The sequence below is a fragment of the Ixodes scapularis genome, unplaced genomic scaffold (genome assembly GCF_016920785.2).
Source record: "Ixodes scapularis isolate PalLabHiFi unplaced genomic scaffold, ASM1692078v2 PGA_scaffold10__122_contigs__length_95168666, whole genome shotgun sequence".
Taxonomy (NCBI): domain Eukaryota; kingdom Metazoa; phylum Arthropoda; class Arachnida; order Ixodida; family Ixodidae; genus Ixodes; species Ixodes scapularis.
The window spans coordinates 63,935,129-63,963,000 of record NW_024609836.1 but is presented as its reverse complement, the minus strand read 5'-3'; the positions used below and the strand labels follow the sequence as shown (position 1 = coordinate 63,963,000).

Sequence of the window (27,872 nt, the reverse complement as noted above, 5' to 3'; positions counted from 1 at the left end):
CCCCGACCCGCCCCAAGCGGCAAACACCCCGAAGCTTGACGAGAGTAGGGGCCGCGTCGCAACTACGTCGCATTCACTTGCGGCCGCAGCTGTGTGCGTGACTGCTGAGCGCGAGCTGATAGCGAGCTTCCAGTGCATTTGCGACGTGCACACGAACGCTCCCTCGGCCAGGAGCGCGAGCTAGCACGCGCTCCTGGCTTTGAGACGCGCATTTCTAGCGCGCGCGCTCGTTCGTCCAGCGTCCAGCGTCCAACGAAGGGCTTTTCAGCCCTTCGCGCAGCAGTAAGGCAATAGACCTTTTCCGAAATTCAGTGCCATCTGGTGGCTGAAATGGTGGTTTAACTTTTGCCATACGAATGGCGGCAATGAACCCGTAGCCTGCAGTACTTTATCGGGCACCGTCACTTTTGCATGTCAATGGCAGACGAGAATAAACTTTTCGCTATACAGGTTTTTCTGGACCATCTCTTCCAGTGTCGATTCCCACAACGATGTAACCAGTCAGAACGAAGCGCCAACCCAGACAGACGCCTTGATAAAGTTGTATAAGTCAAGGGGTTTCGAAGTCGATTTTGTGCCACTAACAGGTTCACTGGGCTCGAATTAGAGAAATGAACACTTACGCAGCGCTTGCATTCAATTCCGGTTTCGCAACGTGCTAACGTCTCGGATATATAGGCCTCGAATCCTCAGCTTAGGAGTATCGTCAACGTGTTCCTTCATCAGTAATTAGAAAGCCGCCATTGGTATGGCACATATGCCATTTTTCAGATGATGATGATAGTGATCACAGTGGCCAGAGTGAATTTCGGAAAGGGTCTATTTCGCTCATGCATTTGACGCTCCACGTAAACGTCTAACTTCATCGTATGCTATTTGCAAGAGACACTCGGCGTGAGCATCTGTCTCATTATCTGTTACACAAACCACTGAAGCAGGCGATGGATCAGACGACGTAGCAGACGATGTTGCTCGTCCGGGGTAGCTAGGGGGCGCTGAGGGGATCTACTAGTGATGACGTTTAGAGGAGGAAACGCGCAGGCCTTGTTTTCTAGGTGGTATTGAGCACGCGCTCCCCTGCTGGGCGCTGACTTCATGAAGCCGAAGCGCCACACACTCTAAGAAAAAAATGGAGGAAAAAAGTAGCAACGGCGCGTCTTCTTCCGTTCTACTGACGCGCCCCCAAGCGGATACGAGAAAAGGGGAGGAACGAAACGTTTTTCAACTTCTCCAGGCAGACGGGAGAAAGCTTTCGCCCTCCCGACTCATCTTTCGGTTTCGATTTTCGAGCAGTTCGCGCACGTTGTTTAATAAATAGCTGTTGAGGTGATTAAGCTTCAGCGGCAGCGAAGGCCGCCTGTAATTCCGTCTTCTAGTCTAAACGTGCAGAACATTTCGGTTGCATTGACGTTTTTATCACCAATTTTATCAAACGCAAACGAAGCCTCTAGAAATAGCGAAGTTCCGGAGCAGTGCCAGCAGCGCCCCGAACACCGGGGGATGGCCGTCTCCGGATTGCGGGACTCGCGCGGCACGGAACTGCAGTAGCGAAACCACGTGGAACTGTGTCGACGTTTTCGACGTTATGGAAACCGAAGGGACTACGTCCAAGACAGGCAGGTTTTGCTGCCGGCTGCCTGGGTGCCTTCGGTTCTGAGTTCGGTTCTGTTTTCCGATGCCGAGTGCAACCGGCGTTCAACGTGGTTCTGTATTTGTGCGTGTCAGCAACATAGCTGCAACATCGTGATGGCAGTGTTGTGGGTTGTGAACAGAAGACTGGAATTATCGCCGATGTGACCGTGCGTTCGCGTATCAGTGGTGTAACAAGAAGATGAGATCGTAAACTGTTGGGCATTGATGCCGCTGGTCGGGCCGTGATCGGAGGGGGTGGGGTGTCACAGGTTGACATTCCGCTTTATATTAAAAAGTTTAATACCACTTGAGGGATTACGTGCAATCGATCAACGTGCGGATAGTCATGTTCGAACGCTGGTCTGAACAGTAGAAGCTCCTATCGTACAGTGCCCAATATGACTGTCGGAATTGTCTAGTCCCCAAGAGCGATTGCGCTCTGGGGCAAGGACTGAACAGTACAAAATCGTGACGGAAAGTACGTATATTTACAGTATGGAATTTCGGCCTTAAAAAACTAGTAGGTAAAATCGAAAAAAAAGCTACCCTTTATTTTGCTGTTTAAATATACTACGGTTCCTAAAGGAACTGCCCTCCAAGTGGCGCGCTGGGATGAGCGCTAGAAGTTTTCGGGCTGGCCACGGCGTAGCTCTATACCTGCCGCAAGTCGCGGCTTTGACTGCATTCAAGTTGATCGAAAAGCGATTTCTCAGCCCGTGAAGCATAACTTCCAGCTGAGTGAATATCCGCTCTACAGAGATTAATTCAAGACGGCAATTGCAGCTTTGCGCGAACAGCGTAAATAGAAAAACCAATAGAAATACAGGCTACGACGTGCCGTGTAGGGAAACAAACTCATGGCTTCGAACCGCATTGGAGCGGCTTGATTTATTGGCTTTCAAGTAATTACGGCATGATTGAGCGTTTACTTTTTAATAAGAGATTCATCCCCTGAGCCATTCAAAATACTCTCAGAGGTATGACATTGCCGGGAAAAAATCAACATGCTGGGAATATTTTTTATTGCTTAGGTTGTCACCGAAAAGTTCCGTACGTTCAAAACGACCAGTATAAAAGACGGAAACGCAGACTATGGGTGTAGTGTTCGGGTTGGTGTGGTGTTCCGTTGTATTGATATTTGTGTGCGCCATGTATGTGCTCAATGTCTGTTCACCTGATGCTTGTAATAAGCGTAATGTGTGTATAGTGGGATCCCCAAGCGGAGTAGTGGCCTGAGAGAAGCAAATTATTTTTTGTAGAACATGAATTAGGCGGCACCTAGCGCCACCTAGCCTAGCTACTTGCAATTACTCTGCTTGACCCTGCCATCTGGTGGCTAGCGGTTTAACCTTCTTTCACGCTACGCGATAAACAGAGGCTTCGAGTTTGTTCTTTCGAGAGCGGCTTTTGGTTTCGCGGATTGAGTCTGCCCTTCTCCGTGATGTGCGGTTGACGAAGGAATTGTGACTCGAGGAACACCAAAGGTAAGACGCAAATGCCCGCGTCCCACTAGAGCGACAGGCAGAGACAAAAGACAGCGACAAGCCTCAAACCCATGCAGTATGCTCGTGATGGTACCTTGGCAGGCGTTTAGTCGTTCGATGCTCGCGAAGTAAGCACGAGCGATTGCAAGCCTGCCAAGGATACCGTCACGTGCATGATGCTCGTGTTTGAGCATAGCCTCCGTTACTCTACAAAGCGTCTCAAATCGCGAAAGACTGTGGTTTGAGACTTGTCTTTGTCTTTTGTTTCTGTATGTCGCTCTAGTGGGACACGGGTAAAAGTGCGCAAAGTAACTGGGTATCGGTTGTCTCCGTTTAACATCGCAGTGCTGTCGACGAGAAGACTGAGTAACTGCTTTCGAAACGCAAGTTTCTGTACCGGTGGGGGAAATCTGGCTTCGGAAATAAACACAGTTTGCGGGAAGCTCGTGTTACGCTTTTATTTGCTGCTGCTCTCGTCCCGTACAAGAGACGTAGCGTCCTCGTCAAGCCTTATTGGGCTCGATTTGCTCAATTCGGGGACGCCATATTGAGATGCAAGCGACGGAGGAACTTTGCTCCCCTGCTTCAGGGACGAAAGTTTCTTCCTTTCTAAAGGAACATAGGTTGCAAGACCGCTCCTCCCTTAAGGGAGGACTATCCATACCCTTTTTTCTAAGAGTGCAGGGGCACGAGCGCCCCCGCCACAATCAGGGCGACGGAACGAAGCACCCGCCGCTTCGACCCATCGGCGACCATAGGATGAAGGCATGTTGTATGCTAGTTGGATGTGTTTTATTCATATTTAGGAGGGGGTACGATGCGACCGGTTTCATGCCTTGTCGCGAAGGGGAAGGGTATAAGGATGCAGGAATGGGAGTGCGAGAGGGCTTACAGAAGGCCGGCCAGACCGGCCGTCCTCACGTAAGCCAAGAGTGAGTTGAAGACCCGCCTCTTGACGTCTGTGGGGCCTATCGGTGCCGTCCAGGCCTCGAACGTCATTTGTGGTGGTGGACCGAGCTCCGCGAGTGCTATGTCCCTCTCCTTTCGCCTTGCCGGGCACTCCTAGAGCAGGCGCAGGGTGTCGAGATGCGCTGAGGACTGGGTGTTATGGAAGTATCGAGGATTAGCCCGGCGGTTTGACCGGCTTGAGGTGGCGATGTAGGGGTCGAAATACACCGGTCGCATATTGCATGTTCTGGCGAACGTAGCCCGAAGCGGGCCAGGCGATAGGGTGTCCATGCACAGCCGGTTGTGATTCGGCATAGGCGGACCTCGGCCACCCGCGGGTATCCCCTAGGGAAGGAGGTCGTGCACTCAGGCAGCCGGGTGGACAGGCGCCGCTTGGTTTCGGTGCGCGAGTGCTGTGGTGGTGAAGGGAGAATAAACATTTCTTTTGCGTTTTTTTTTTTTTTTTGCGGTTACAAACGCCATTGGCTCCGTCCCATGATAATGCTTTCCCATTGAAACTGTGTACAGAACAGTGATTTCTCTACATACCCCATAGGGGGTGTACACCCCCCTTGTTTTTCTGGAGGCAACCTCTTAATTCGCAACAATTCCTCTATCCTCACCCCCCCCCCTGTAGCAGGGGTTTCCCAAGTTCCTGGGGAAACCCCCGCTACAGACGTGTTCGAAGCATTCGCATATATAAAAAAAAAAACTTTTTCAAACATTTTTGTGGCGTGTATGCAGGGACTTTTGTCATTGTGTCTGAAGCGAACACCTTCCTTTCTAGGACGCATGAGGAGCGCACTTGCGGATTCAGGGGAGACGCGTATAGACGGTGACGCCATTGACAGATTGCATGTTTTTCTTTTATAAAACGCCACATCATGAAAAGCGGCGCTTCTAAAACAAAATGCGTCTAGCACTTCTTAGAAGCATCTGGACGCGAAGCAATACTTCAGAAACGCATAAAGTTTTCTCTGGCACTTGCCACTGGCAGGCACTTGCCACATCTCCTCAAGTTCTGTCTCGCGAATGGTGTTGGTGGCCATTACCTTCCTCGTTTCGGGTAAAGCAAGAAAAGCTAAACCGATCAAAGTGAGCATCACCGCACTTACCGCCATGGCGAGAGCTCGATTAATTGACGGGTTGGGCCCCCTGATCAAGAACAATAGCACGCCTCCGCTCCTACCGAACATGGTGCACAAGCAAAAGCTCGTGGCTCGTAGCACAGTGGGGAATATCTCCAACAAATACACAAACATCGTCATTGAAATCACTTCCAGAACAATTCCCTTAATGATAATTGTGACAGTGGGCTGGATGCTATCGTCCTTTTGCCAATCCAGCCAAGTCTGAAAGCCTAGCACGACCGACATTTGTAACATGGAGACACAAAGTATCTTGCGCCGGCTCATAGTGCACGATATACAAGAAAGCTATCGAGACAAGTACCCGCGCAACTATTAGGGTTATGTGCACCGTCCGGTTATCTACCAAGGTCTTGTTAAACTTTGTGTCGTAGTAGTGAAGGAGCGTCATGAATGCACTCGAAAAAATGGTGACGGATCGGAAATGCAGAGAGCTGTTCAGGACAAGGTCTAAGGGGCTCGGTTGTTGAACGTTCGTTTGCGTGTTGCCCCTCCGGGACATCTCGTACTTGACGTTATTTATCTTGGCCTTCACGTCGTCTAGGGGGTTGCGGTTTACCTTGGCAGCCGAGAGCACTGCGTGCTCGGTGCCTTGGATGTCGCCCAAACCCAGCAGCCAACAAGGAGACTCTTCAATGGCGTAGGAAGCGAACAGCAGGAAGCTTGTCGGCAGCATAAGTATCGCTTGAATCACCCTCCAGTGCCCACCTACCGCCAGTAAGAGGAGATAGAACAATGTCAGCGCCGCGGATGTGCACGAGGAGGCAAAGGCGCAGAAAACGACGCGACGCGTTGTCTCCGTCACTTCGAACAGTAGAACTGACGCCATGTTCATAAGGGTCAAGGATGTCACCGATGTCAGAAAGCGCAAGATGATAAACGTGAGCACCGTGTTGGAGCAGATTCTGGCCGTGCCAGAGGCGACTAGCAGTAACAGCGCGACCACGAAAACTGATTTGCGGCCAAAGCTGTCCCTAAAGTACCCGATCACGCTCCCGGCGACGGCTCCTCCGAAGTATACAAGCCAACGGAGCAAAAGGAGCCGGTGTCTGTGGCAAACCAGGTTGCACTCGCTGACGATGGATTTCCCCGTGGTCACCAGAGCGTAGTCCAACTCGTCGCAAAGGACCACGGTTTGGTTCTCCATCGCATTTCCCGTGTCCAGTGGAGGCTTGTAGCGCGTGCATTTGCTGAACGTGCCGTCCGGTTTCACGGGGATGCTCTGATTTTTCCAGACGTCGGTCGGCATGTAAGCTAGCTCCGACGGTGGCCTGCACCAGTGTTCCATGGGCCGCTTTAATACCACGGTAACGAGACTGTCGCTTACTGTGATGAAGATGGAAAGCGTGGCACACAGAAGTTCCAGTTGTTGGAAAGTGTCATGTCCTAAAATAAGCGCTGCGTCCAATGGGGCAGTTGGGGCGCTGGCGGTGCGGGCTCGGGTCAGAAGAAAAGAGGCCTTCATCCTGAGACGCCTCTGGGCAAAGCGTAGAGTCGAATGAACAACACGCGATCTCAAAATGATCGTGACGCTCGTTCCCTGGCATGCTTCTGGCGCTCGAACTCGAGCCAGTATGGACACTTTGCACGCGCGCCAAATTATATCCGCCATTGCTGACCTCTTGTTTTACCGATATATTGAGCCAATGAAACAGGCGGTTACGAGCCTCCACAAATGCTAATGCTGGGAGAAGGACAGGGTAGAATCTATAATGCCAATAACCTGGCCCGCTATGGTAACAATGAAGTGAAGCAAATGGAAGAAGGGAAAACATAAGCTGAAGGGCGTTTATGGCGGCGCCCATTCAGGGCTGCTGCGAAGCGTCTCTCTCGTTCTTCCTCAATGAGGCGACCGGAAGTGAATCTTCCTATTGGTGCAGTCAACTAGAATATAATGTATTATATTTCACTCTACTACTGGCGACAAGATCTTTCGGCTTTCGGAGGAAGGAAGTTGTGTGTGTGTGTGTAAGCGTTGAAATTTATTTTAAAACCAAGAAAGGGGAGGGGGAAGGAAGACCGGAACAGTGTGGCCACTCCTTCTAATGGGGGCCTGCCAGTCCCGGTCTGAGCAACAAAAGAAAAGGGAAAGAGAGAGAGAGAGAAGTAAGAAAGGGAAGGAAGGTTCAAACAAGACACACACTGATCAAAAGATATTAAGTGGTGTCTAGTCCAGCACTGTCAGGTCTGCCACCTCAATGGCAGAAGGTCATGTTACCCGTCACAGTCACAGACCTTGCGCCAAGCCGGGCCCGCCGTACTGGAAACTGGAAGGAACACCAAGCATTAAAGATGGTCAGCCAAGCCGGTGTCTTCCAGGAATGTCAGAAGCAGCGCGAATGTTTTCGTAGCGATGCGCCTGGGACCTGGCGGGAAAAGCAGGTGCGAAAGGTTCTGCCTTGCTGCGCCTATTTGACGAAGTTCAAGGTGGAGTCTAGAACGCTGAGCGTCTAAGATTGGGCAGTCGCAAAGGAGATGTTCTATATCCTCGGGAACTTGGCATGTCTGACAGTGTGGGCTGTCCACGCGTTTGATGCGGTAAAGCCAAGAAGCCGTAAAAGCTGAACGTGTTCTCAGTCGGTGAAGAAGGGCTGCTTCTGGGCGGCCGAGTTTGGTGGGGACCGGTGATGGTGGGGTTCCTCCAGCTACGCCCACGTCCGGGTGTCTTTTTTGCGTCTCACGTGCGATGAGAAGCCTGGCCTCGTTGATCTTCGGCACGTGGAGAGTGCTGTTGGTCAGTTCATGTGCCTCAGCTGCGATTTGGTCGGCCCTTTCGTTGCCGTCGATCCCACAGTGAGATGGCAACCACTGGAATGCTATAGTCCAGCCTTTCTTTTCTAAGGATTCGACTTTGAAAGCGATGATGCGGGCAATCGGAGGTGCGTCTTCCAGATTGGTGAGGATTTGAAGTGCCGCTCTGGAATCTGTAAGCAAAGCCGCCTTTTCTGGGCTCTGAAAGTCGTGGAGGGTATCGAGAGCAAATTCTAGTGCTTTTAATTCTGCGATGGTGGATGATGTGTGGAAGTCGAGGCGACCGGACTTGATAATGGAGAGTTCAGGGATAACTACAGCAGCAGTTGAGGATTTTTTTTGATGACAGACTGAGCCATCGGTGAAAACTTTTATCCAACCGTCGAAAAAGCTGTCGACGTGTTCTTCCGCAAGATTACGGGAAACCACATCCGAGACCAACTTTTTGCTGCGTAGTTGGGGAATTTCTTCTCATATATTCAGAAACACAGTTGTATGAGGGGGTGGTGGAGGAGGGTCTTCATCCAATGTACCGACCGACTCCTTAAACTCTGCGTAGACTTTTCCTAGGCGGGAATTGGGACGTCTATCGAAGCGTTGTAAGAGGTTGGAAGTAGACCTTGTGAGGGTCTGCCGGGCCAGATGTCGTTGTGCCTGACGGAACGCTAGATTGACTATTGTGTTTTGTCTAGCTTCGACCAAAGTAGGGATGATCGGCGCAGACGGGGGAAGACCGAGGCAGATTCTGAGGGCTTTCCCTTGAATGATCTCCATCTTCGTGAGCTGAGCGTCCCGTACGAATACAAGTGGGAGCGCATAGAGCAACCTGGATTGTATCAGTCCCCTATACATTTGCAAAGTCATAGATTGCGAGGTTCCCCAGGTTTGTCCTCGGATCCTGCGAAGTACGTTGAGGTGGAGATCGCACCGAGATATTGTTTGTTTCACGGCTGGACGCCAGGAAAGGCAGTCATCAATAACCAGTCCTAGGTACATGTGGTTGCGCATCCGTGTTATGGGAGTGCCGTTTACAGAGTACGTGAAAGAGCTAGCCTTAAAGCCTCGTGGATGGTGAGCAAGTACCGCGGTTTTAGATGGCGAGATAGTTAAAACCAGTCGAGTAATTTCCTTTGAAATACCGTCAAGAGTCAGCTGTAAACGACGTTGCATTTTAGCATGCATGGCTGTTGGTGACGTGGCCCGAAGGGCCACATCGTCCGCGTATATTTGAATTCTTGGAGCTCGGTCATCACGGGCGAGAGTTCGGGGAAGAGCGGCCATTGCAACGTTAAAGAGAAGCGGGCTTAGTACGCTTCCTTGAGGAACTCCTTGAGTTATGTGTCTGATTGTGCTGCGATTGTTTCCGATGCGAACTTTCATAGTCCGGCCAGTGAGGAAGGCCTTGATAAATGCCAAAGTAGGTCCCGTGACGCCAAGGACTTGAAGCTGGTTAATGACAGTAGCGTGAAGAATCGCATCAAATGCTTTGGTAATATCAAGGAAAATGACGGCGTAACCGTGATTAGCTTGTTTGGCTTCCTCCAACGCTGAGACCAGATCCCCAATAGCATCTGCCGTGCAACGTCGACGGCGGAAACCAGAGAGTTGTTCAGGGATCGCGCCAACTGTTTCTAGTGCCCAGTCTAGTATTCTAAGTATCATGCGTTCGAGAACTTTTTCAAGGCAGGAGGTGAGTGAAATTGGTCGGTATGATGACAAATCTTCCACCGGTTTGCCTGGTTTGTGGATTGGTATGACTTCGGAGTTGAGCCAGGCATCCGGCAGTGCCGCCGTGCTCCAGACTGAGTTTAGCTCCTCCAGTAGTTTAGGCAGCATGACGGGGTCTATGTTGTTTAAAGCCTGGTACGTTATCCCGTCCGGCCCTGGAGTGCTTCTACGACGGGTGGATCTTCTAAGTGCGTGCTGCAGTTCTTTAAGCGTGAAGTCGGAGTCTATGTTGGGCAGTTGATAAAGGGGGCTCACTGATGAGCTAATTTGAAAGCCTGAAGGGGGAGAGATTGGACGGGAGAATTGATCGGCCAAAAGCTCGGCAGTTCGTGCTAATGTAATATTTTGCGATATAGCAAACGCTGAGATCTGAAGCCGAGGAACTACCTCCGATGCGAGAGTACGTGCCATCCTCCAAGCCTGTCTTGCGCCACCGGGAGCACCAAGAGATTCACATTTTTGTCGCCACTGTTTTCGCTGAAGTCGGTTAGTATGGCGGCAGAACGCTGCGTCGATTCTTCTATAGCGCTGAATGTCCTCCATTCTTCTTGTACGTAGCGAACGATTTTGGGCTTGCCGTCGGCGGGCCCTCAGCTTGAGGTAGAGGAGGTCAGGATTCGGGCGGGAGACCGGGACCTGGACCAGCCTCGTGGCGTCATATAGGGCTTGTGAAATAGCCGTTGTAAGGTCGACGTTTCCTTCAGAGAGAAGGTCTTGGAGGTGCGAGCGATATTGGTCCCAATTGACGACTCTGCAGGTCCTATGTGTAGCGCTTGTAGAGCTTGGGGAGGAGATAATGATAGGGATATGATCACTACCCCAGCTGTCATGTTGAGGTTGCCATCGCGCGCTGAGTTGTGATGTAGCGAAGCTGAGGTCAAGGACACTGTTGGAGACCCCCGGTCTGACAAATGTTGCGGTTCCATCATTCAGTGGAACAAGCCCCAGCGTGTCCACTGTGGCCTCAAGAGCAGATCCGCGCGTCGTTGTGTGCTTATCTCCCCAGGTGTGATTATGGGCGTTAAAGTCTCCCAAAAATAGTACGTTTTCTGAGCAGCGCGGCATAATCTTCATCATAATCGTAGGGTCCCATTTGGTTCCCGGACGGACGTACGCAGAAACTATGGTGGTGTCACAGTCCCCTTTACGTATCGTTACACCGGTGAACTCAGCAGCATCGTCACATAAGTCTGTCAAATCTATTTGACGCTGATCCAGTTCTCTTCGGACAAGTATCGTGGCTTTCGGCACTTCGTTCTTCGTGTTTTCAGTAACTGGCAGTAGGCCCTGATAAACGACGTATGGAGAAAGTCTGAATTTGCCGTATTTTATACGAGTTTCTTGAAGGGCTAGGACGTCGTATCGGTTGGTCTTTAAATGTAGGCGTAGATCTGAGAGGCGTTGTTGTATGCCGTTAGTATTCCATTGAAGCACTGTTGGACATGCAATATTTCGGGTGCGTCTTTTTGGCTGGACGTTGGGATGCAGCATTATGCTATATTCAGCAGTGGGAACGCTGCCTGAATGAAACCGCTTAGAATGTGTGCCCACGAGGCATCAATGCCATCAAGATAAGCGCACGCCATTTCTGCTGCTATTCTGAATAATTTTATCCAATTTGCCGTAGGTTTTTCCGGAGCATCTCGGGGTAATCTTTTTGAAGAGTCAGCCGTTGATGTTGGTTCCATATTGGTGACTCCCGTTGAGTGTTCAGATTTTTTGATAGATGCTCCGTTGCATGTCGACTTTTCAGTGCCCGTCGGAATGGTGACACCGGGTTTTGGCTTATTAGACGTTGTTGCAGAGTTGTTGTTAGGTGGTCTTTCGATATTTTTTTGAGGATCGGTCTTGAGTGCTGCGGCATAGCTTAAACCCTTATCGTCAAGGGCTTGGGGTTGCCTGTCCTGCAGTGGGGCTTCTCCACTTTTCTTGGAGGTGCTGTTGGCCACCACATTGAGAATGGGCTCTGGTATGACTCCCGACGCCTGCTTTACAATAATTCTGGCAGAGCGGTAGTCAACGGCATTTCTCTTGGCGTACGTGACGACATTTTGCTCTTCTCTCCATTTTGAACACGCTGGAGATGTAGCTTCATGTGCTTCTCCACAGTTGACGCACTTGATCACTGTGGATTTACATTTGGTGTTGCTCGTGGTGTTAGTTATAGGATGCGGCTCTGCACAACGAGAGCATGCGGAAGAACGTGTGCATGAGACTGTAAAGTGCCCAAAACCACCACAGTTGCGACACTGGATTGGACGGGGTTTGAACTCCGTCACTTGGTGTCGTACTCGTCCTAGCAGCACGAAGCTTGGCAATGGTGAACTGTTGAATGTCAGCTTTACGACACCTGTCGCCCCAAGACGACGTACTCTGGCTATGCGGCCATCCGATCGCAGGTTTTCTAGAATTTCAAGATCTGACAGTTCAGCATCGACATTTTTTATGACACCCATCGATGTGGGGCCCTCGAGGGATTGGTAGGCCCTGACAGAGACACCACAAAGTTCAGGGCATTTCAGCAGCGTCCTTGTTGTTTGTCCGTTGCGCACATCAACGGCGACGACGTTGAGGCGCTCGTTGGGGCGTATCTGAAGGATGCACTCTGGACAGAGCTTCTCTAGGGCGTTGGAAAGCCTCAAGCTGCTTAAAGTTGCTAGCTTTTGGTCAGGCTTCGTAGCGGCAAAGATTACTGTGAGTCCTTCACTGACGTTCGGCTGTTTGCGAACTGTTCCCGAACTCGAAGCAGAGTCGGACAGTGTTTTGTGTGAGCGCTTACGTGATCGTGCCTTGTTCCACTCTTTGTTGTTGGTGTTGCTTTCATCCATAATTTCGACCCCGGTCTCAGACGAGTTCGCTACCGACTCGGACGTCCAGAACTTGGACGCGGTGTCATGAGCATCGTGAGTTGAGTCGTTCGGCATGCAGTGTTGTCCAGGGGTGATGTGGTCTGTCGATACTGGGTTTGTGACGTTGGTGGCGGCGCTTTCAATGCTCTGCTGTGGAAGTTCGATCGTGGAGCCGGGCATCATGATTGGGGTCTAGAAAAGACCACCCTTACGAGTGGTTTTTCACTGGCGACTGCTCGGACGTCGCCGGTAGTTCTGAAGCTTCTTATGGTCGGTCTTTGAAGGTCACAGCTGGCTATAGGCTACCGAAAAGGCTGTCGAATTGACGGAACGAAAATTTTACGTCCTCAATCTCAGGCACTTCTTCTTCCTCCGCGAGGAAGGAAGTTCCCAAGGAAGGAACAGTAAATTTTATAGATCCAGCATTTTTCACTTTCTCGCCTGTTTCGGGGGGTTATGAACCCAAAAGCCAATGGCAGAATATGGAAACCCTTCCGGCGCTGGACCAAAACATGCCTTGGTCAGCGGGACAAAACCACCAACACAAAAGACCGGAAAAAATACGTCGTCAGACACGGCCGCACCGACAGCCAGGAGAAAGGCCGGTCCAGACACTTGCGCTTGAGTCCGTTTGACTGCGTCTCGTCGAGAACCGACTGCGAGTCGCCGGCACATCTGTGCTTCGTATGAAGCGTGGAATCCAATTCAAGAAATTGTATTGGCACGCGATATAAGCAGCAGGGATGTCCTGGTTTCTCGCAGCCGCAAGGCAGTGAAACGTAGTCAAACGCAACTGTCTGAACCAGGCTTAAGCCTAATGGCGGTAGCTCGCGTAATGACAGCAAATACTGGGAACAACTCACTCTTCGCCTATATCTCCATACTATATAAAAATTATTTTTTTCTCCTCAGGGGCCTTTTAAAAAAGAAAAAAAGGAAAAATGAAAGACCGTGCATGTGTTTCATCCGGCTGACTATCGCTCGTTATCCACATTCTGAAAAAAAGACGTACCCGCTTAACGAGTAGCAGGGTACTTTAAAAATTACCGCTCTATAACATTCATATTGCTCAAAAAGTATAATGCCTCTTCACAATAATGGGATCTTATCTAAAGACGGTCCAGCGACGCCGCAGTTACACAGCCACCAAGGCCGTAATCCACTGTCGCACTGTTAATACCACGATCTACTGTATTGCTGACCTGCCCACAGAAGAATGTGCCAGCGCACACCTCGTAGAATATGGCCGCGGCCACGCGGTGCTTCACGTTATGACTTCGCGGTGCTGCATAAAGGCTTCTAAGGTGAAAGTCATATGTTCCATTACGCGAAAAGGCGGCGTCGGCGTTGTGCCCGAAGGATGGCCGTAAAAATACGTCATCAAGCGCGCGCCGCTCAAGGTCAAAGCGGACGCGCCTCAGAAATGAAAGATAAAGAAATGCACAGCAACGCAGATGCTTCGTCGCGGAAGCCGTGAAGCCGGCGGTGGTGCTCTAGATCAAAGCGAACGCGCCTCATAAATAAAACACAAAGAAAGCACAGCAGCGCAGAGGCTTCGTCAAGGAAGTCGTGAAGTCGGCGGGGGCATCGCACCTGAGCAGTGGGGAAGGGTGGTGCCCCCGCGGGAGCGCCGTGTGCAAAAGGAAGTCATGGCGCGCTGCGTGTAAGAATGCTTTCGCATTCCTACAGGTAAGCACTCTTAAATGTCTTCGCCGTGTTTCCACCAGGAGAATACAAGAACTCTACCCGGCGACTTCACGACTTTTTCACGACTTCACTTTTTTTTTTCAAGACTTCACGACTTCACTTTTTTTTTCTAAGGTAGCCGCATATCAGTCGAAGGCGTGGCGGCCTTAACTGGTCTTGACCTGCGGGCCTCGCGGGTTCGAGTCGCCAGTCGGTGGTCGCGGGACAGATTCATCACTATAGAGGCGCCGGTTGCCATCACATTTTACGGGTGATCTAAGAACGCGCCTTATTTCAAAGTTAGAGCAAAGAGCAGCCGGAGTTAAAAAATTAGAGCCGTTTACAATTCCCTGTGACGCCGGATTAGTGCCCAGCGTTTGAGGAGGAGGATGGTAGTGTACACTCAAAGAAAAAAAGATGGTCTCAAAAGACTAACGGCAGCATTTGGTCCTCTGAACTCCCATTTGCTCCCCGAACAGACCATCTGGTTTGAGCTATGTACCGTGCGCAAATGCTGAGGACTAACTGCACTCGACCGGGACTAACCGAAAGGCGCGCAGGAGCAAACGCAGTCGCGGGAGCAAAAGCGCGCGCGAGAGCAAAAGACGGGTGGACAAGATGGCGGCGTCTGCTGCATCGGCGATGGCCAGCGTTACCGACGCACTTACTGTTTCGGAACGCAGACGGAGGTATCCACAGACAATCGTATCATCGAAAATTGCAGTAGGGCGATGTTTAAGAGTTGGAACTAACTTTATAGCGATCGTAGCCTCTGTTCCAGCACGTCGTGGAAGCCGACGCTGACCGAGCGCCGCCATTGTTGATGCATTGGCCATGCGGCTTTTGACCGTTGTCGTGGCGTCCTTCCCCTTTGCATGCTCCGAAACGTGCTTTGCAAGCGTTTGTATTTCCTTTTTGGTTTAACTGGGATGAAAATAGCCGCGTAGAACGTTTTAAAAACGTTTGCAAAAACAAAAAGTTAATTCTGTTTTCTTATTTTTTTTGTATTCTATGCAACCTGCTGTTTGTTGTTGCGGTTGTTTTTTTTCGCAAGAGACGATACGGTTGCCATGGAGACGTGAAAGCGCCAAGTGGGTCAGTCAATGCGGGGAAGCGAGGACAAGGCTGCTGGGAGCCTATGGGGACACCGTTTTATAGACTGTTGCATACAATTACTGTGTGTACCGTTACTTCTTAGTAAGAGATACACTCATTGAAAAGTTTAGCAACAATATTGGGAAACAATATTGGTGCTAAAGCAGCACCATACTTGTAACATCGCTCACGGTTTAGATGGTCACTGACAAAACGATCCTTTCATATGATCAGTATAAAACGCGCATGAGCAGCCTTTGGGGTCGCGATTAAATAGAGTGTGCCGACAAAGGAAACCAAATTGAATAAGTGTGCCATCGTGTGTGTGTTGGGTGTGTGTCATCTGTGTTCTAATTCTTTTTCTATGCTAAAATGTATAATACGTGTGCAAGAATACATGTGCAAATGTGAAATAAGCGTTGTTCATATGTGAATGTATTGAGCGTGAAAAAGATCTACCCCAGCGATAACATTATTTTTTTACCAATATTGAATTTGACGTTGACTAGCGCCACTTAGGTGTGTAAGGGCACAATTTAGTAATAAATGAGCTAAAGGCGCAACATTTAATCCCAGTGGCCTAAATGCAAGGGCGCTAATGTTAGTCCTGGGGGTTCAACTTTGAGGGACTAACGGTAAGGGAGCAAAGTTTGCTCCCGTTACCGTTGCTCCCCTAGGGGAGCAATGGTTGTGTCAGCGCATTTGCTCTCGTGAGGGAGAAAGTCACGCTCTCTTTTTTCTTAGAGTGCATATAGTGAGGGATAGGTGACTCCTTGAGATCACGTGGCCTCAGGGGGTCGTGTGATGTCAGGGGAGTCACGTGACCTCGGGGACAAGAGGGTCACGTGACCTCGGGGGGTCGCGTGCCCTCAGGGGGGTTCACATGACCTCAGGGGGTCACGTGACTTCGGGGGTTCACGTGATCGCCGGGAAGCTCACGTGACCTCGGGGGATCACGTGCTCTCACAAGGGTCACGTGATCTCGGGGGGCGTCACGTGATCTCGGGGGACGGGAAGTCATGTGACCTCAGAGGGTCATGTGACCTCGGGGGGTCACGTGACTTCAGGGGGTCACGTGGCCTCAGACAGCGACGCCGACGGCGATGCCGCTCAAGCCGGAAACGGGCCCCTAAAGCGTGTTTCACATGCAGCGGCTTCGGCCCTAGAGCGGCGCGATTTCTACCGTCGCAGCGCTCTGGCCAGCACCAGCGGTTGAGCGGCCCAAGCGCCGCGACGGCAGAAATCGCGCCGCTTTAGGGCCAAAATCGCTGCATGTGAAACACGCTTAAGAGCTGCGCTCTAAAACGCCCTTGCGCTTCCCTACCCGACAAACGCGTTCTTTTAGTCCAAACAAACATGAGAGCGAGCCATGCTACAAGCTTCTGCTACACAAGCCTGTGGCGCCACGATACGGTAGGTGTTCCCCAGGAGAGATATCGCCAGCCGCACGCCGTGCGGACTGCGCTCTGGACAGTTTGGGAACCGCGTTTTGGGTTGGCAAGCCAGAGACAGTTCTTTAGCGAGTGTCCCCAACAGCAAAACGACGCACTATATCGGCGACATAGGGAGCCATTCTGTAAGAAGGTCCGGACTACAGTAGGTCGTGGTTAATGCATACTACAATAGTCAGTCTGCAGACACTGCCTGAAGGGTGTTCATTTCTTGTTCGAAGTTCCTGTCATGATGCTCATACCAAACCATTCCGAGGACAGCAAAGCACTTCTTATGAGTTGTGAATGCGAAAGTATGAATGACGTTCTTCCGCTCCCTTAATTCGTCTGGAGTGTACTGGCGTGGAGGGCCACGTTTCGTTATTGCCGAGGTTACGGTCGCCGACGATGTAGTTGCCTCAGGCGGCGCCATGTTCCTCAGCGTCGAGAGGAGCAGGACCGACTTGGTAGAAACAGCGTCTCAGCTGACAGCGAAGGAAAGAAAGCACTGCCAAAGTTAGACCACGATCTGAGCGGGACTCTTGTCGAGTCTCAAGACGCTCGCGCACCCCAGCCTTTGCAGTGCCTTCTTTCACGGAGGATGTGTTACAAAATTACTCGATCCGACTCTGGAGCAAACGTTCCGTACCGCGTCGTTTCAAAACCTATTCACGCTTACTCGATGACGTCCGAACTCGCGTTCAGAAACGGGTTGCTTACTCCGGAGTAATTATACTCATGCTGCCCTCCTCGATCGGTGGGAAACGTCAAGTCAAATCGAGTAAATACGTCACGTGATCTGTTCGCCGTCTACTCGCCGTCTGCTTTCTGCCCCAATAGCCGCCAAAGCTTGTTTGTTCCCTTGGCTTTGGAGGCAGACGTTCGAAAGGACAAAAAAATGAGGCGCCGCCATTTATGTGGGGTTATTGAGATTCGTTGTTTCCAACGCAGGAATTGACTGCACCGCATGCTGAACGTCCGCCTTCCTCGAGAAAATATACTTCTTGTCATTAAAGAATTTTAGCAGGTCGTTTCCACGCGAACGGTTCGCCCTCGCACACATCGGCGACGCCACTGGGCATGCGCGCGCGAGTCGTTCGGGGCGTCGGGAGGCTCTTCTCGTTCGTTTCTCCCATTCCGGCCGCCGGAGTCGTCACCGCAACGCAGCCAGCAACCGTTCACGACTCGTGTGAAAAAAAAGATGGCGGTCGGTTCGGCGACTGAGTTCGCCGACACGGACAGCGGGTGGCGATTTTCCATTCTGTTACTATGCTTCATTGAAAAGTCTAAACCAAATCATTTCGAAGACTGCTCAGAATGGTAAGCGATCGTGAATGCTGTAAACTGCGCATGCTAGTAAATATTTGCGATCTGCGGGCAGACTATCTGCCGTGGCGACCGCGGGCAGACGAGATGATTTGGTTCGATGGCACACAACGTGAACCATCGTTCAAGTTCAAGATGAAGGAGACACAGCACATGCCTTTACGCTCGTCCAGATACTTTTTACTCTACTAGCTTCGCCGTTCTTGAAATTCCGACCGGCGAATGTTACGTCGGCCGTCTTGTTTACATCAGGCGTACGCCGGAAACAGGAGCCGCCACGGACTCACACGTTGCAGAATGTTTCACATGTTTACTAGAAGATGTCGCCACCGTTAAGCACTATCATCATCAGCGTTTACACGGTTCCGCCAATCTCACGATTCGCTAAAATATGTCAAATTGCACGTACGGTCTCGCGGAACGGACCAGCTGCACCGTTCGTGATTTCGGGACCGTATGCTCGAAAAACGACTCGCTAAAACTTCCTATTATCAGAGTGCGAACCTAAACAGGAACTTTTCCGCATCCTCGCCCACGGCGTTGGAGGGAACTCTGTATTCTTACGTTCGATGCTGAAAACGTTCGGACGCAGTAAAGGATGCGGAAGTATTTTTGATTTCCCAGAGTTTGTGCAATGAGAGTATCACGCTTGTAAAGCAGTGAAGGCTTTGAAGATATTTATATCATGATCAGTCGACGACCCACCCCATCTGCCTCGTTAAGAAATTGCCAGTAGTGGTTTGGAAGCTCGCTCAATGATTTTGTAATCATATTCGCGTCAAGGCGAACGTAAGTTACATATTCTTGTTGAGAAAGCCCCCTTCGTTGAACTGCTACACTGTGTGGAAGCAATTTCTGCAAACCTTATTGGTGCAAATTACGATGCGTGGAACTTAAACATTTAGGGCAGTTGGACTAAACTTACAGCGATCGCGTTGATTAATAAAAACGCATTTTTGATGTTTAAGAGACCCTTTCCGGAATTCAATCTGGCCACTTTGATCGCTATCATCATCATCTGAAAACGGGCCTTCTGTTTACAGATGAAGGAAGAAGTTGAAGATGCCCCTAAGCAGATGATTCGATGCCTTTACATTCTCTACGTTAGCGCATTCTCTACGTTAGCGTGAAGTAAAGCAGGAATTGGACGCAAGAGCTGCGTAAGCGTTCATTCCACACTCGGTCCCAGTCAATCTCTTAGTAGCACTCACTCGGCTTCAAAGTACCTTGATGTAAAAGACTCTATCAAGGCGTCTATATGGGTTGGCGCACCGTTCCGACTGGCTGCACTTGTTTCGCCATCGACACTAAAAGAGATTGAAAAATAATTGTAGCGAAGTGCACATTCTCGTTTACCGTTGACCTTTATGTGACGGTGCCCCATTAAATACTGCAGACCACAGGTTAATTGCAGCCATTAGTATAGTACAAGATAAACTGCCATTTGAGTCACCAGATGGCACTGAATTCAGGAAAGGGTCTATCGAAAAGAGAAAGTAATTTTGATCTCAATAACAGCCCAAAAGGAAAGTTTGCAAAAGGAACTGGTGGAGCCACCTCAGAAAGCACCGTGTCGTTACTGTCAAAGAAACACTTCGCAACGGTTAATATTCTTCATCTCTTCGAGTGCTTTCTCTACGATCAAGAGAGATCGTCTATTATCCGCCGTCGATGCTGTTTTCTTTTTGCCATAGCCCAAGACGAAGCCAATCCGCGCAGTATCCAGGTGATTATCCCTACCGTTCCAAAATCAAGTGACGGATCGTTTACTCGCGATGTCCCGTGGTATTTCCCGCTGAAGTAGGAGACAAGCTACCAGGGTCAGATTCGGAACGTAGCCCGAGTCTCAGCTGAGACGGTATTCTAGCAAGCCGGCCCAGAAACGGCCGGAAGCAACCCCCCCTTTTCCGGCAACGCCTGACACGAGAGCGACGGCTGAGCGCGCGCTCTCGTGAAGCGGCCGCCAACGGCTATCTATCGGCTAATTCGGGTGGTCATTTCCCTGCAAAATATTTTGCCATATCTTCTGCAAGGGCGTTCGCCTGGTCAAAGGCTGGCGGGTGCAAGCTGTTCTGTGGCGGCGCTTCCCAAGCGTGTGCGGCAATTTACCAGCACAAGTTTTGCCCCAGGTTCAAGAGGTCGGGCAGCCTGTCTTCCAGACTGTATCCGGTATCGTCACATCCGATTGGGGAAAGGGAACCAGTCTGTCTATGCTGGAAAAAGCGGTGGAGAAACTGCATCGTGACGTTGCCGGTGGGAGGAGCCTAATCTCCACCGCCAACCAACTACATCGGAAGAGAACTGCACCGTGACGTGTCCGGTGACGTCGCCGAACTGTGGCGATTCAGTTGAAACTACATCGTTCTTTTTTTCCCTACAGGGAATTTTGGAGAATCGCCGAGTAGGCTAGCGCACACCAGCTCGGAGCACGTGGAGCGAAAGCTCGCGCTGCAGAACCCAGGGATCGTGGGTTCAATAGACCCGTTGCTCTCGGGCAGGGGGCGCGAGCGCGTCCGCAAGACGCGACCATGTTATGCTGGCAGCACTATCCAGGCGGCGCTGTAACGTTCGATTTCGCACGTGCCACGTTCGAATGCAAGCATCTGTCAGCATCTGTAGACGCGCGATAACAAAAAGTCTAAAAAAATAAAATAAAAAGGAATTATGCAGCTCGCGGCCTCGGCGTCTCAATCAGCTTTATTATTTACTGCGTTCTTTCATAGCTTCCGTGAGCCCGCATGTTTCAATTTACATGATGGCGAAGCCGAAGCTTCTTGCAAAGACATGTTACCTGAGCGATGCTGGCACTGCACGAGCGTGCGTGCTTGGAAGGGACACTGCAAGCTCGGAGTTCGCTCTTGTAACCTCTGCTACGCTGGCACTTAGAATGGAACGGAGTATAAAAAAACTGTAGTGGGGGAAGCGTTATGACGCACGTTCGAAACGCGAGCCAAATATTTTATTGTGCTCGCCTGGAGCGCTGCTCAAAACTTGAGAGCTACGGGCCTATTCCCGCTCCCGCCCGTTTCGATCTGCTGGATGAGCATCGTACCGGCGTGCGATCGTGTACTGCGCAATGCACGTTAAAAACCCCGGGCTAGCAGTCGTACTGCACTGGCTAAATTGCTTATCTACAGTGGGTAACAATGTCGCCATGTTCAGGCAGACTAACCTCCTGTGTAAATGTGCTGTGTCAATAACAAACGACAAATTTTACTTTTTGGCTATATTTGACTGCGTTAGTGCAACATCTCTCGTGCTGCACGAGAAAGAAAAAAATGTTCCTTCTGGGGTTAAATTTGCGGTGAAGTAGGAAGCCAAAAAGAAGAAAAGAGAATATTTCCCTCGAGTTGGGTTTGTAGTAGAAGAGGGGGAAGAAGAAAATCAGTTGTTAGTCCCACGGTGTGTATGGTCTTTTCTTTATGTGTATGCTTATTCTAGTTCAGCTGCCCGGATCTGAAGTAGTTGTTTTAAAATAAAGCATATATATCTCTCTCTTTACCTGAAGTATGAACGAACTAGCTCAACTTAAGCCTGTTACCTTTGCTTGCTTGGCTTTTCGCTCAGCCAAATTGCTTATATGGGGTGCACTCAAATGAAAACACAATCGTGTTAAATTGTGTAAGAGTATTTAGAATATTTATCGATAACGCCGCTGAACTTGCATCGCTCCAAGAACTTCCTTTTTGTGAGCGCCTTCTCTGCTTGAGTTTGTTGGAAACACAGCCACTTCGATCCGAGGCAATCGATGATAGCGTTGGTGCCATCACCAAGTACGGGACTCACAGAGCACTGCTGAACACCAATGTTTTCGTCGCTCCCGACGGTTCCCTCGAAGCCGCCAGCGGCGTAAAAGCGTAGAGCTGCGAGGACTTGTTGTTCGACCGTCAGCACACGGGGCCCTTCAAGACAACGCTGGAGCTTTCCGCGAAGCTGGTCACACAGCCAGCGAGTCACCCCTCTGGTCAACCGGTTATTCGCCCACAAACCTCACATCGCTCGGCTCGAAAGCATCCCGGTGATCTCTAAACACTCGATGCGCTGGCGAACCCCACAGTAGAGATGCATATGTTAGGGTCGCCATGTTTTACGATGCAGATTGATCTTCGGCTTCGCATCGACCACTCAGTTAGCTGCATCGTCAAAGTGCATCGTGACGACATTTTGACGTCACCGCCAACTGCATCATTTTACGAGCATAGCTCGAACTGCATAGGGAAAAACTACATTTCAACGTCATGTCACGTGACCCCAGAGAAGAGCCAATCAGTGCCTGATGCAGTTATCTACATCATTCAGTTTGCGTTCCAGCATAGATAGACAGAAGAAACAATGTTTGCCGAAAGCTGCGAATAGCGGGTTCGGGTGGCAAACGAAGCTATCGAGACCGGCACCCATTTGTGCTCCGAGACAAGATTGCAAAAAAAAACGAAGATAAAGATAATTTATGTTTCAAAGAAAGCCAATATTTTTGGAAGAATATCTCCAGCTTGCGCAAGGTCAGTTTGCTCTGAGACACGGGCTGCATGATACAATACTTTGTTTTACAGCTGTGTAATAACACGTTATTAGAGTGGTGAAAAAAAAAAGTGTATGCATAGTGATGCAGTTCAACACTCGAATACTCACTTCAATTTCAAGGAAGGTGGGCGCAATAAGAAAACTGAGGATTCCAGAAGAGGCAATGACAATAAACAGAATATGAAAATCGACCCTGGTAAGTTTCCATGGGGCCCTTGTAATATGGCGACAGTTCTTTGGAAATCCAAACACTGGTAATAGAAATTTCACGCGTCTGCGGACGGCCCCACACCGAATTATTAATCTTCCTTTCATTTAACTTTATAATTTAAGATCCTCCAAGCTGTGCGGACCGTGGTAATGTTAATAATTCGAAAACTATTCTGAAGCCGCCTGTGTTTACACACATCTCAAGGGGCCAGATTTTATATTGTTGACACATACAGCGTTCCTATTGTACCATAAAATAATCGAGGAAGAAGTTAACAAAGCTCAGGCGCGACCCGGGCCAGTTGCCGGCACTTTGTGTTCAAGTGAAGAGGGTCATGTGTTGCACCACTGGCGCGTTTTTGGTCGCCGGTGCCACCGGCAAGGCTCGCCGGCAATAGACCCTTTCCGAAATTCAGTGCCATCTGGTGGTTTGTAAAGCAGTTTAGGTTTTGCCATATCAATGGCGAAAATGAACTTGTATCGGCACCGTCACTTTCGCAAGTCAACGGCACGAGAGGAATTGTTTGGTGTGAGTTCTTTTTCGATCACTTTCAGTTTGCTGGTGACCAAGAACCAGCATTCATAATTAAGCTAGAAGCCACTCAGATGCCTCGAGAAAATTCTATACACCAAAGTGCTGTAAAGCCGATTGTGTGCCGCCCACAAATTGATTGAATCTGAGTTATTAGAAATAAACGCTTACTTGGCTCTTGCGTTCTACTCCATCGTCGCGTCGTACTGACCCCCCAAATGTGCAGGCCTCGCAAGAGCCGCTTAGGAGCATCTTCAACGTCTTCCTTTATCAGTCACTAGAAGGCTGCCATTGGTATGGCACAGATGCCGTTCCAGAGATGATGATAGTGATCGAAGTGGCCAGACTGAATTTCGGAAAGGGTCTATTCACCGTGCACCGAATTCGCAATATGAGCCGTTTTGCTCAGCCAGTGAGAGAATAGGCATTTCTTTAGCGTTTTTTTTGTTTTTGTTTCTTGCGGTTCCAGACGTCACCGGCTCCACTCCATAGTATAGTTAGTGCTTTCCCATTAAGACTGTCTACAGACGAGTGATTTCTCTACACACCCCCTAGGGGATGTACACCCCTCCCCCCCTAATTTCAATTTCTGGGAAAACCCCTGGTACATGCGTGTTTGAATCATTCATATGTCTGAAGAGAACATTTTTCAGACATTTTTTGGGCGTGTACGCAGTGATTTCTGTTATTGTGTCTGAAGCGAACACAGTTTTTTGTATAATGCATGAGCAGTGCACTTGCGGATTCAGGGCAGACGCATACAGACGATGACGCCACTGACACATTGCACGTTTTTCTTTTATAAAACGTCACATCATAAAAAGCGGCGTTAATAAAAACAAATGGCGTCTAGGACTTCTTAGAAACATCTGGACGCGTAGGAATAGTTCTGAGACGCGTAAAGTTTTCTCTGGCAGGCACTTGCCACATGTCCTCAAGTTCTGTCTCGCGAATGGTGTTGGTGGCCATTACCCTCCTCGTTTCGGGTAAAGCAAGAAAAGCTAAACCGATCAAAGTGAACATCACCGCGCTTACCGCCATGGCGAGAGCTCGATTAATTGGCGGGTTGGGCCCCGTGATCAAGAGCACTAGCACGCTTCCGCTCCTAGCGAACATGGTGCCTAAGGAAAAGCTCGTGGCTCGAAGCACAGTGGGGAATATCTCCAACAAATACACAAATATCGTCATTGAAATCATTTCCAAAACAATTACCTTAATGATATTTGTGACAATGGGCAGGATGCTGTCGTCCTTTTGCCAATCCAGTCAAGTCTGTAAGCCTAGCACGACCGACATGTGTAACATGGCGACGCAAATCATCTTGCGCCGGCTCAGGTAGTGCACGATATACAAGAAAGCTATCGAACCAAGTAGCCGCGCAACTATTAGGGTTATGTGCACTGTCCGGTTTTCTATCAAGGTTTTGTTAAGATTGGTGTCGTAGAGGTGAAGGAGCGTCATGAATGCACTCGAAAAAAGGGTGACGGATCGGAAACGCAGAGAACTGTTCAGGACAAGGTCTAAGGGGCTCGCTTGTTGAACGTTCGTTTGCGTGTTGCCCCTCCGCAACATCACGTACTTGATGTGATTCATCTTGGCCTTCACGTCGTCTACGGGGTAGCGGTTTACCTTTGCAGCCGAGAGCACTGCGCGCTCGGTACCTTGGATGTCGCCCAAGGCCAGCAGCCAACAAGGAGACTCTTCAATGGCGTAGGAAGCGAACAGGAGGATGCTTGTCGCCACCATAAGTATCGCTTGAGCCAGCCTCCAGTGTCCACCTACCGCCAGTAAGAGGAATTGGAACAGTGTCAGCCCCGCGGATGTGCACGAGGAGGCAAAGGAGCAGAAGACGACGCGATGCGTTGTCTCCGTCACCTCGATCAGCATAACTGCCGCCATGTTCAAAACCGTCAAAGATGTCACCGATGTCAGAAAGCGCAAGATGATAAACGTGAGCACCGTGTTGGACACGATTATGGCCGTGCCAGAGGCGACTAGCAGTAACAGCGCGCCACGAAAACTGGTTTGCGGCCAAAGCTGTCCCCAAAGTACCCGATCACGCTCCCGGCGACGGCTCCTCCGAAGTATACGAGCGAATGGAGCAAAAGGAGCCGGTGTCTGCGGCAAACCAGCTTCCACTCGCTGATGATGGACTTCCCCGTGGTCGCCAGAGCGTAGTCCCACTCGTCGCAAAAGACCACGGTTCGGTTCTCCGTCGCATTTCCCGCGTCCAGTGGAGGCTCGTAGCGCGTGCATTTGCTGAACGTGCCGTCCGGTTCCACGGGGATACTCTGATTCTTCCAGACGTCGGTCGGCATGTAAGCTAGCTCCGGCGGTGGCCTGCACCAGTGTTCGATGGGCTTTGCGAATACCACGGTAACGAGGCTTTCGCTTACTGCGATGAAGATGGAAATCGCGGTGCACAGCAGTGCCAGTTGTTGGAATGTGCCATGTCCGAAAATAAGCGCTGCGTCTAATGCGGCAGCTGGGGCGCTGGCGGTGCAGGCTTGGGTCAGAAGAGAAGAGCCCTTCATCTTGAGATGCGTCTGGGCAAAGCGTAGAGTCGAATGAAGAACACGCGATCTTAAGATGCTCGCGACGCTCGTTCCCTGACATGCTTCTGGCGCTCGAGCTCGAGCCAGTATAGACGCTTTCCACGCGCGCCAGATTATATCCGCCATTGCTGACCTCTTGTTTTACCGATATAATGAGCCACTGAAACGGGCGGTTACGAGCCTACACAAATGATAATGCTGGGAGAAGGACAAGGTAGAATCTATAATGCCAATAACCTGGCCTGCTATGGTAATAATGAAGTGAAGCGAACGGAAGAAGAGGAAACAAAAACTGACCGGCTGTTATAACGGCGCCTATTCAGGGCTGCTGCGAAGCGTCTCTATCGTTCTTGCTCAGTGAGGCTACCGTTAGTAAACCAGAATATAAAACGTTATATTTCACTCTACTATTGGCGACGAGATCTTTCGGCTTTCGGAGGAAGAAATTTCCTAAGGTTGGAGCAGTAAATTTTATAGCTCGAATATTTTTCACTTTTTCGCCTGTTTCGAGGAGTTATGGCCCACCAAAGGCCAATAGCAGAATATGGAAACTCTTGCGGCACTGGACAAAAGCATCCCTTGGTCCCCAGTAGAAAACCACCAACACAAAAGGCCGGAAAAAAGACATGGCCAGCCACGGCCGCACCGACAGCCAGGATAAAGGCCGGTTCAGACACTTGCGTTTGAGTCCGTTTCACTGCGTTGCGTCGAGAACCGAAAGCGAGTCACCGGCACATCTGTGCTTCGTATGAAGCGTTAAACCCAATTCAAGGGATCATCTGTAATAAAAAAACTGGATGGTTTCTTTGGGAACAGTTATTAAAACGTACATTGGTACAAACTTTGAAGCTTGGGTGCGAGCCGGATGCCCATCCGACCGCCTCGATTTTCTCGATAAAACACAATATGGCGGATACTAAAAAAAAAAGGCGTGATGTCCATCACGCTAATGCTGACGCTAACACATACTTCGTGGGATCACGAAAAGCTTCCGTGAGCTTGTTCCGCTTTGGGGCTGGTAGTACAAGATTCCCTGCCGCACTTCGAAATTGTGCACTTGAGATTTTTCCGACGAACAGGTCTTGCTTTCACAACGCACAATTATCATAAAGGTTATAGAGACGACCGACCAGGTTGATGTCCGAAATCCAACTGGGCTCTTTATTCTAATCCCCTCGCGCGTCAACCTTCTCTTCTTTTTCTAGAGATCTCATTGTGGCGCGTGGCCACAGGATTCCCCCCCAGGAATCAAGGCTAGTAGGCTTGTATTTTGATGAAGGCAGGACAGTTCTGGCGAAGGTGGCGCGAGGGAGGTGCGCATGGTGTTTAGGGGAATCCAAGTCGTGGGCTATGAACGATGGAGTCCCAAAGTTGCGAGCTGAACAACGGTTATCTATTGGCTAATTCGGGTAGTCATTTCCCGGCAAAATACTTTGCCATATCTTCGGCAAGGGCGTTTGCGTGGTCAAAGGCTGGAGGGTGCAAGCTGTTCGGGTGGTGCTTCTCAGGCGTGTGTGGCAAATTAACAGCACAATTTTTGCCCGAGCTTCAAGAGGTCGGGCAGCTTGTCTCCCAGACTGTATCCGGTACCGTCACATCCGATTGGGAAAAGGGAACCAAACAAAACAATAGGGAGTTTTCGTAGATCGTTCTGGCGTCTCCGCTACACCTCCGCTACGTTATCCGCTACGCTTCCGCAACTACTGCGCATGTGCCAATCTAGCGCAGACCTTGCGGAGTTGCAGACGTGGTTGCGGAGGCGCCTTACGAAATAGCGGATCTCGACATACGCTGGCCGTTCGATTGTGTGTCTTTTTATCATCTTATTTTATTTGTACATATATACGTATATCAATAAAAAACACAACGACGACGACGTTGAGAGGATGACACACCGGGCGACGGCGGGGTCTCAGTCTGAGCCCTGGTGCCCCGGAAGCGGAAGCTTGTACTTCGACTGGGCTACCTCCTTGGAGC

General features: G+C 50.2%; 3 protein-coding genes across 3 annotated transcripts; all 3 read right to left on the bottom strand.

The window, feature by feature from the left end:
* Positions 1-5,387: 5,387 nt before the first annotated feature.
* LOC115326218 (solute carrier family 22 member 6-B-like) lies at positions 5,388-6,677 on the bottom strand. Its single transcript, XM_029987025.2, has one exon. The coding sequence runs from the start codon at positions 6,675-6,677 to the stop codon at positions 5,388-5,390; it is 1,290 nt and encodes a 429-aa protein (XP_029842885.2).
* A 4,504-nt stretch (positions 6,678-11,181) lies between these two features.
* Positions 11,182-12,724, bottom strand: LOC115332772. Its single transcript, XM_040223651.3, has one exon. It carries the CDS (start codon positions 12,721-12,723, stop codon positions 11,182-11,184), a length of 1,542 nt encoding a protein of 513 aa, XP_040079585.1. The 5' UTR covers position 12,724.
* Positions 12,725-24,606: 11,882 nt separating this feature from the next.
* LOC120851095 lies at positions 24,607-25,239 on the bottom strand. The gene has a single exon (XM_040223647.1). It carries the CDS (start codon positions 25,237-25,239, stop codon positions 24,607-24,609), a length of 633 nt encoding a protein of 210 aa, XP_040079581.1.
* Between the last annotated feature and the right edge of the window lie 2,633 nt (positions 25,240-27,872).

Excerpts from the sequence above, each read along its gene's own strand:
- LOC115332772 (XM_040223651.3), bottom strand. The coding sequence starts at position 12,723 with ATGATGCCCGGCTCCACGATCGAACTTCCACAGCAGAGCATTGAAAGC.
- LOC115326218 (XM_029987025.2), bottom strand. The coding sequence starts at position 6,677 with ATGAAGGCCTCTTTTCTTCTGACCCGAGCCCGCACCGCCAGCGCCCCA.
- LOC120851095 (XM_040223647.1), bottom strand. The coding sequence starts at position 25,239 with ATGGCGGCAGTTATGCTGATCGAGGTGACGGAGACAACGCATCGCGTC.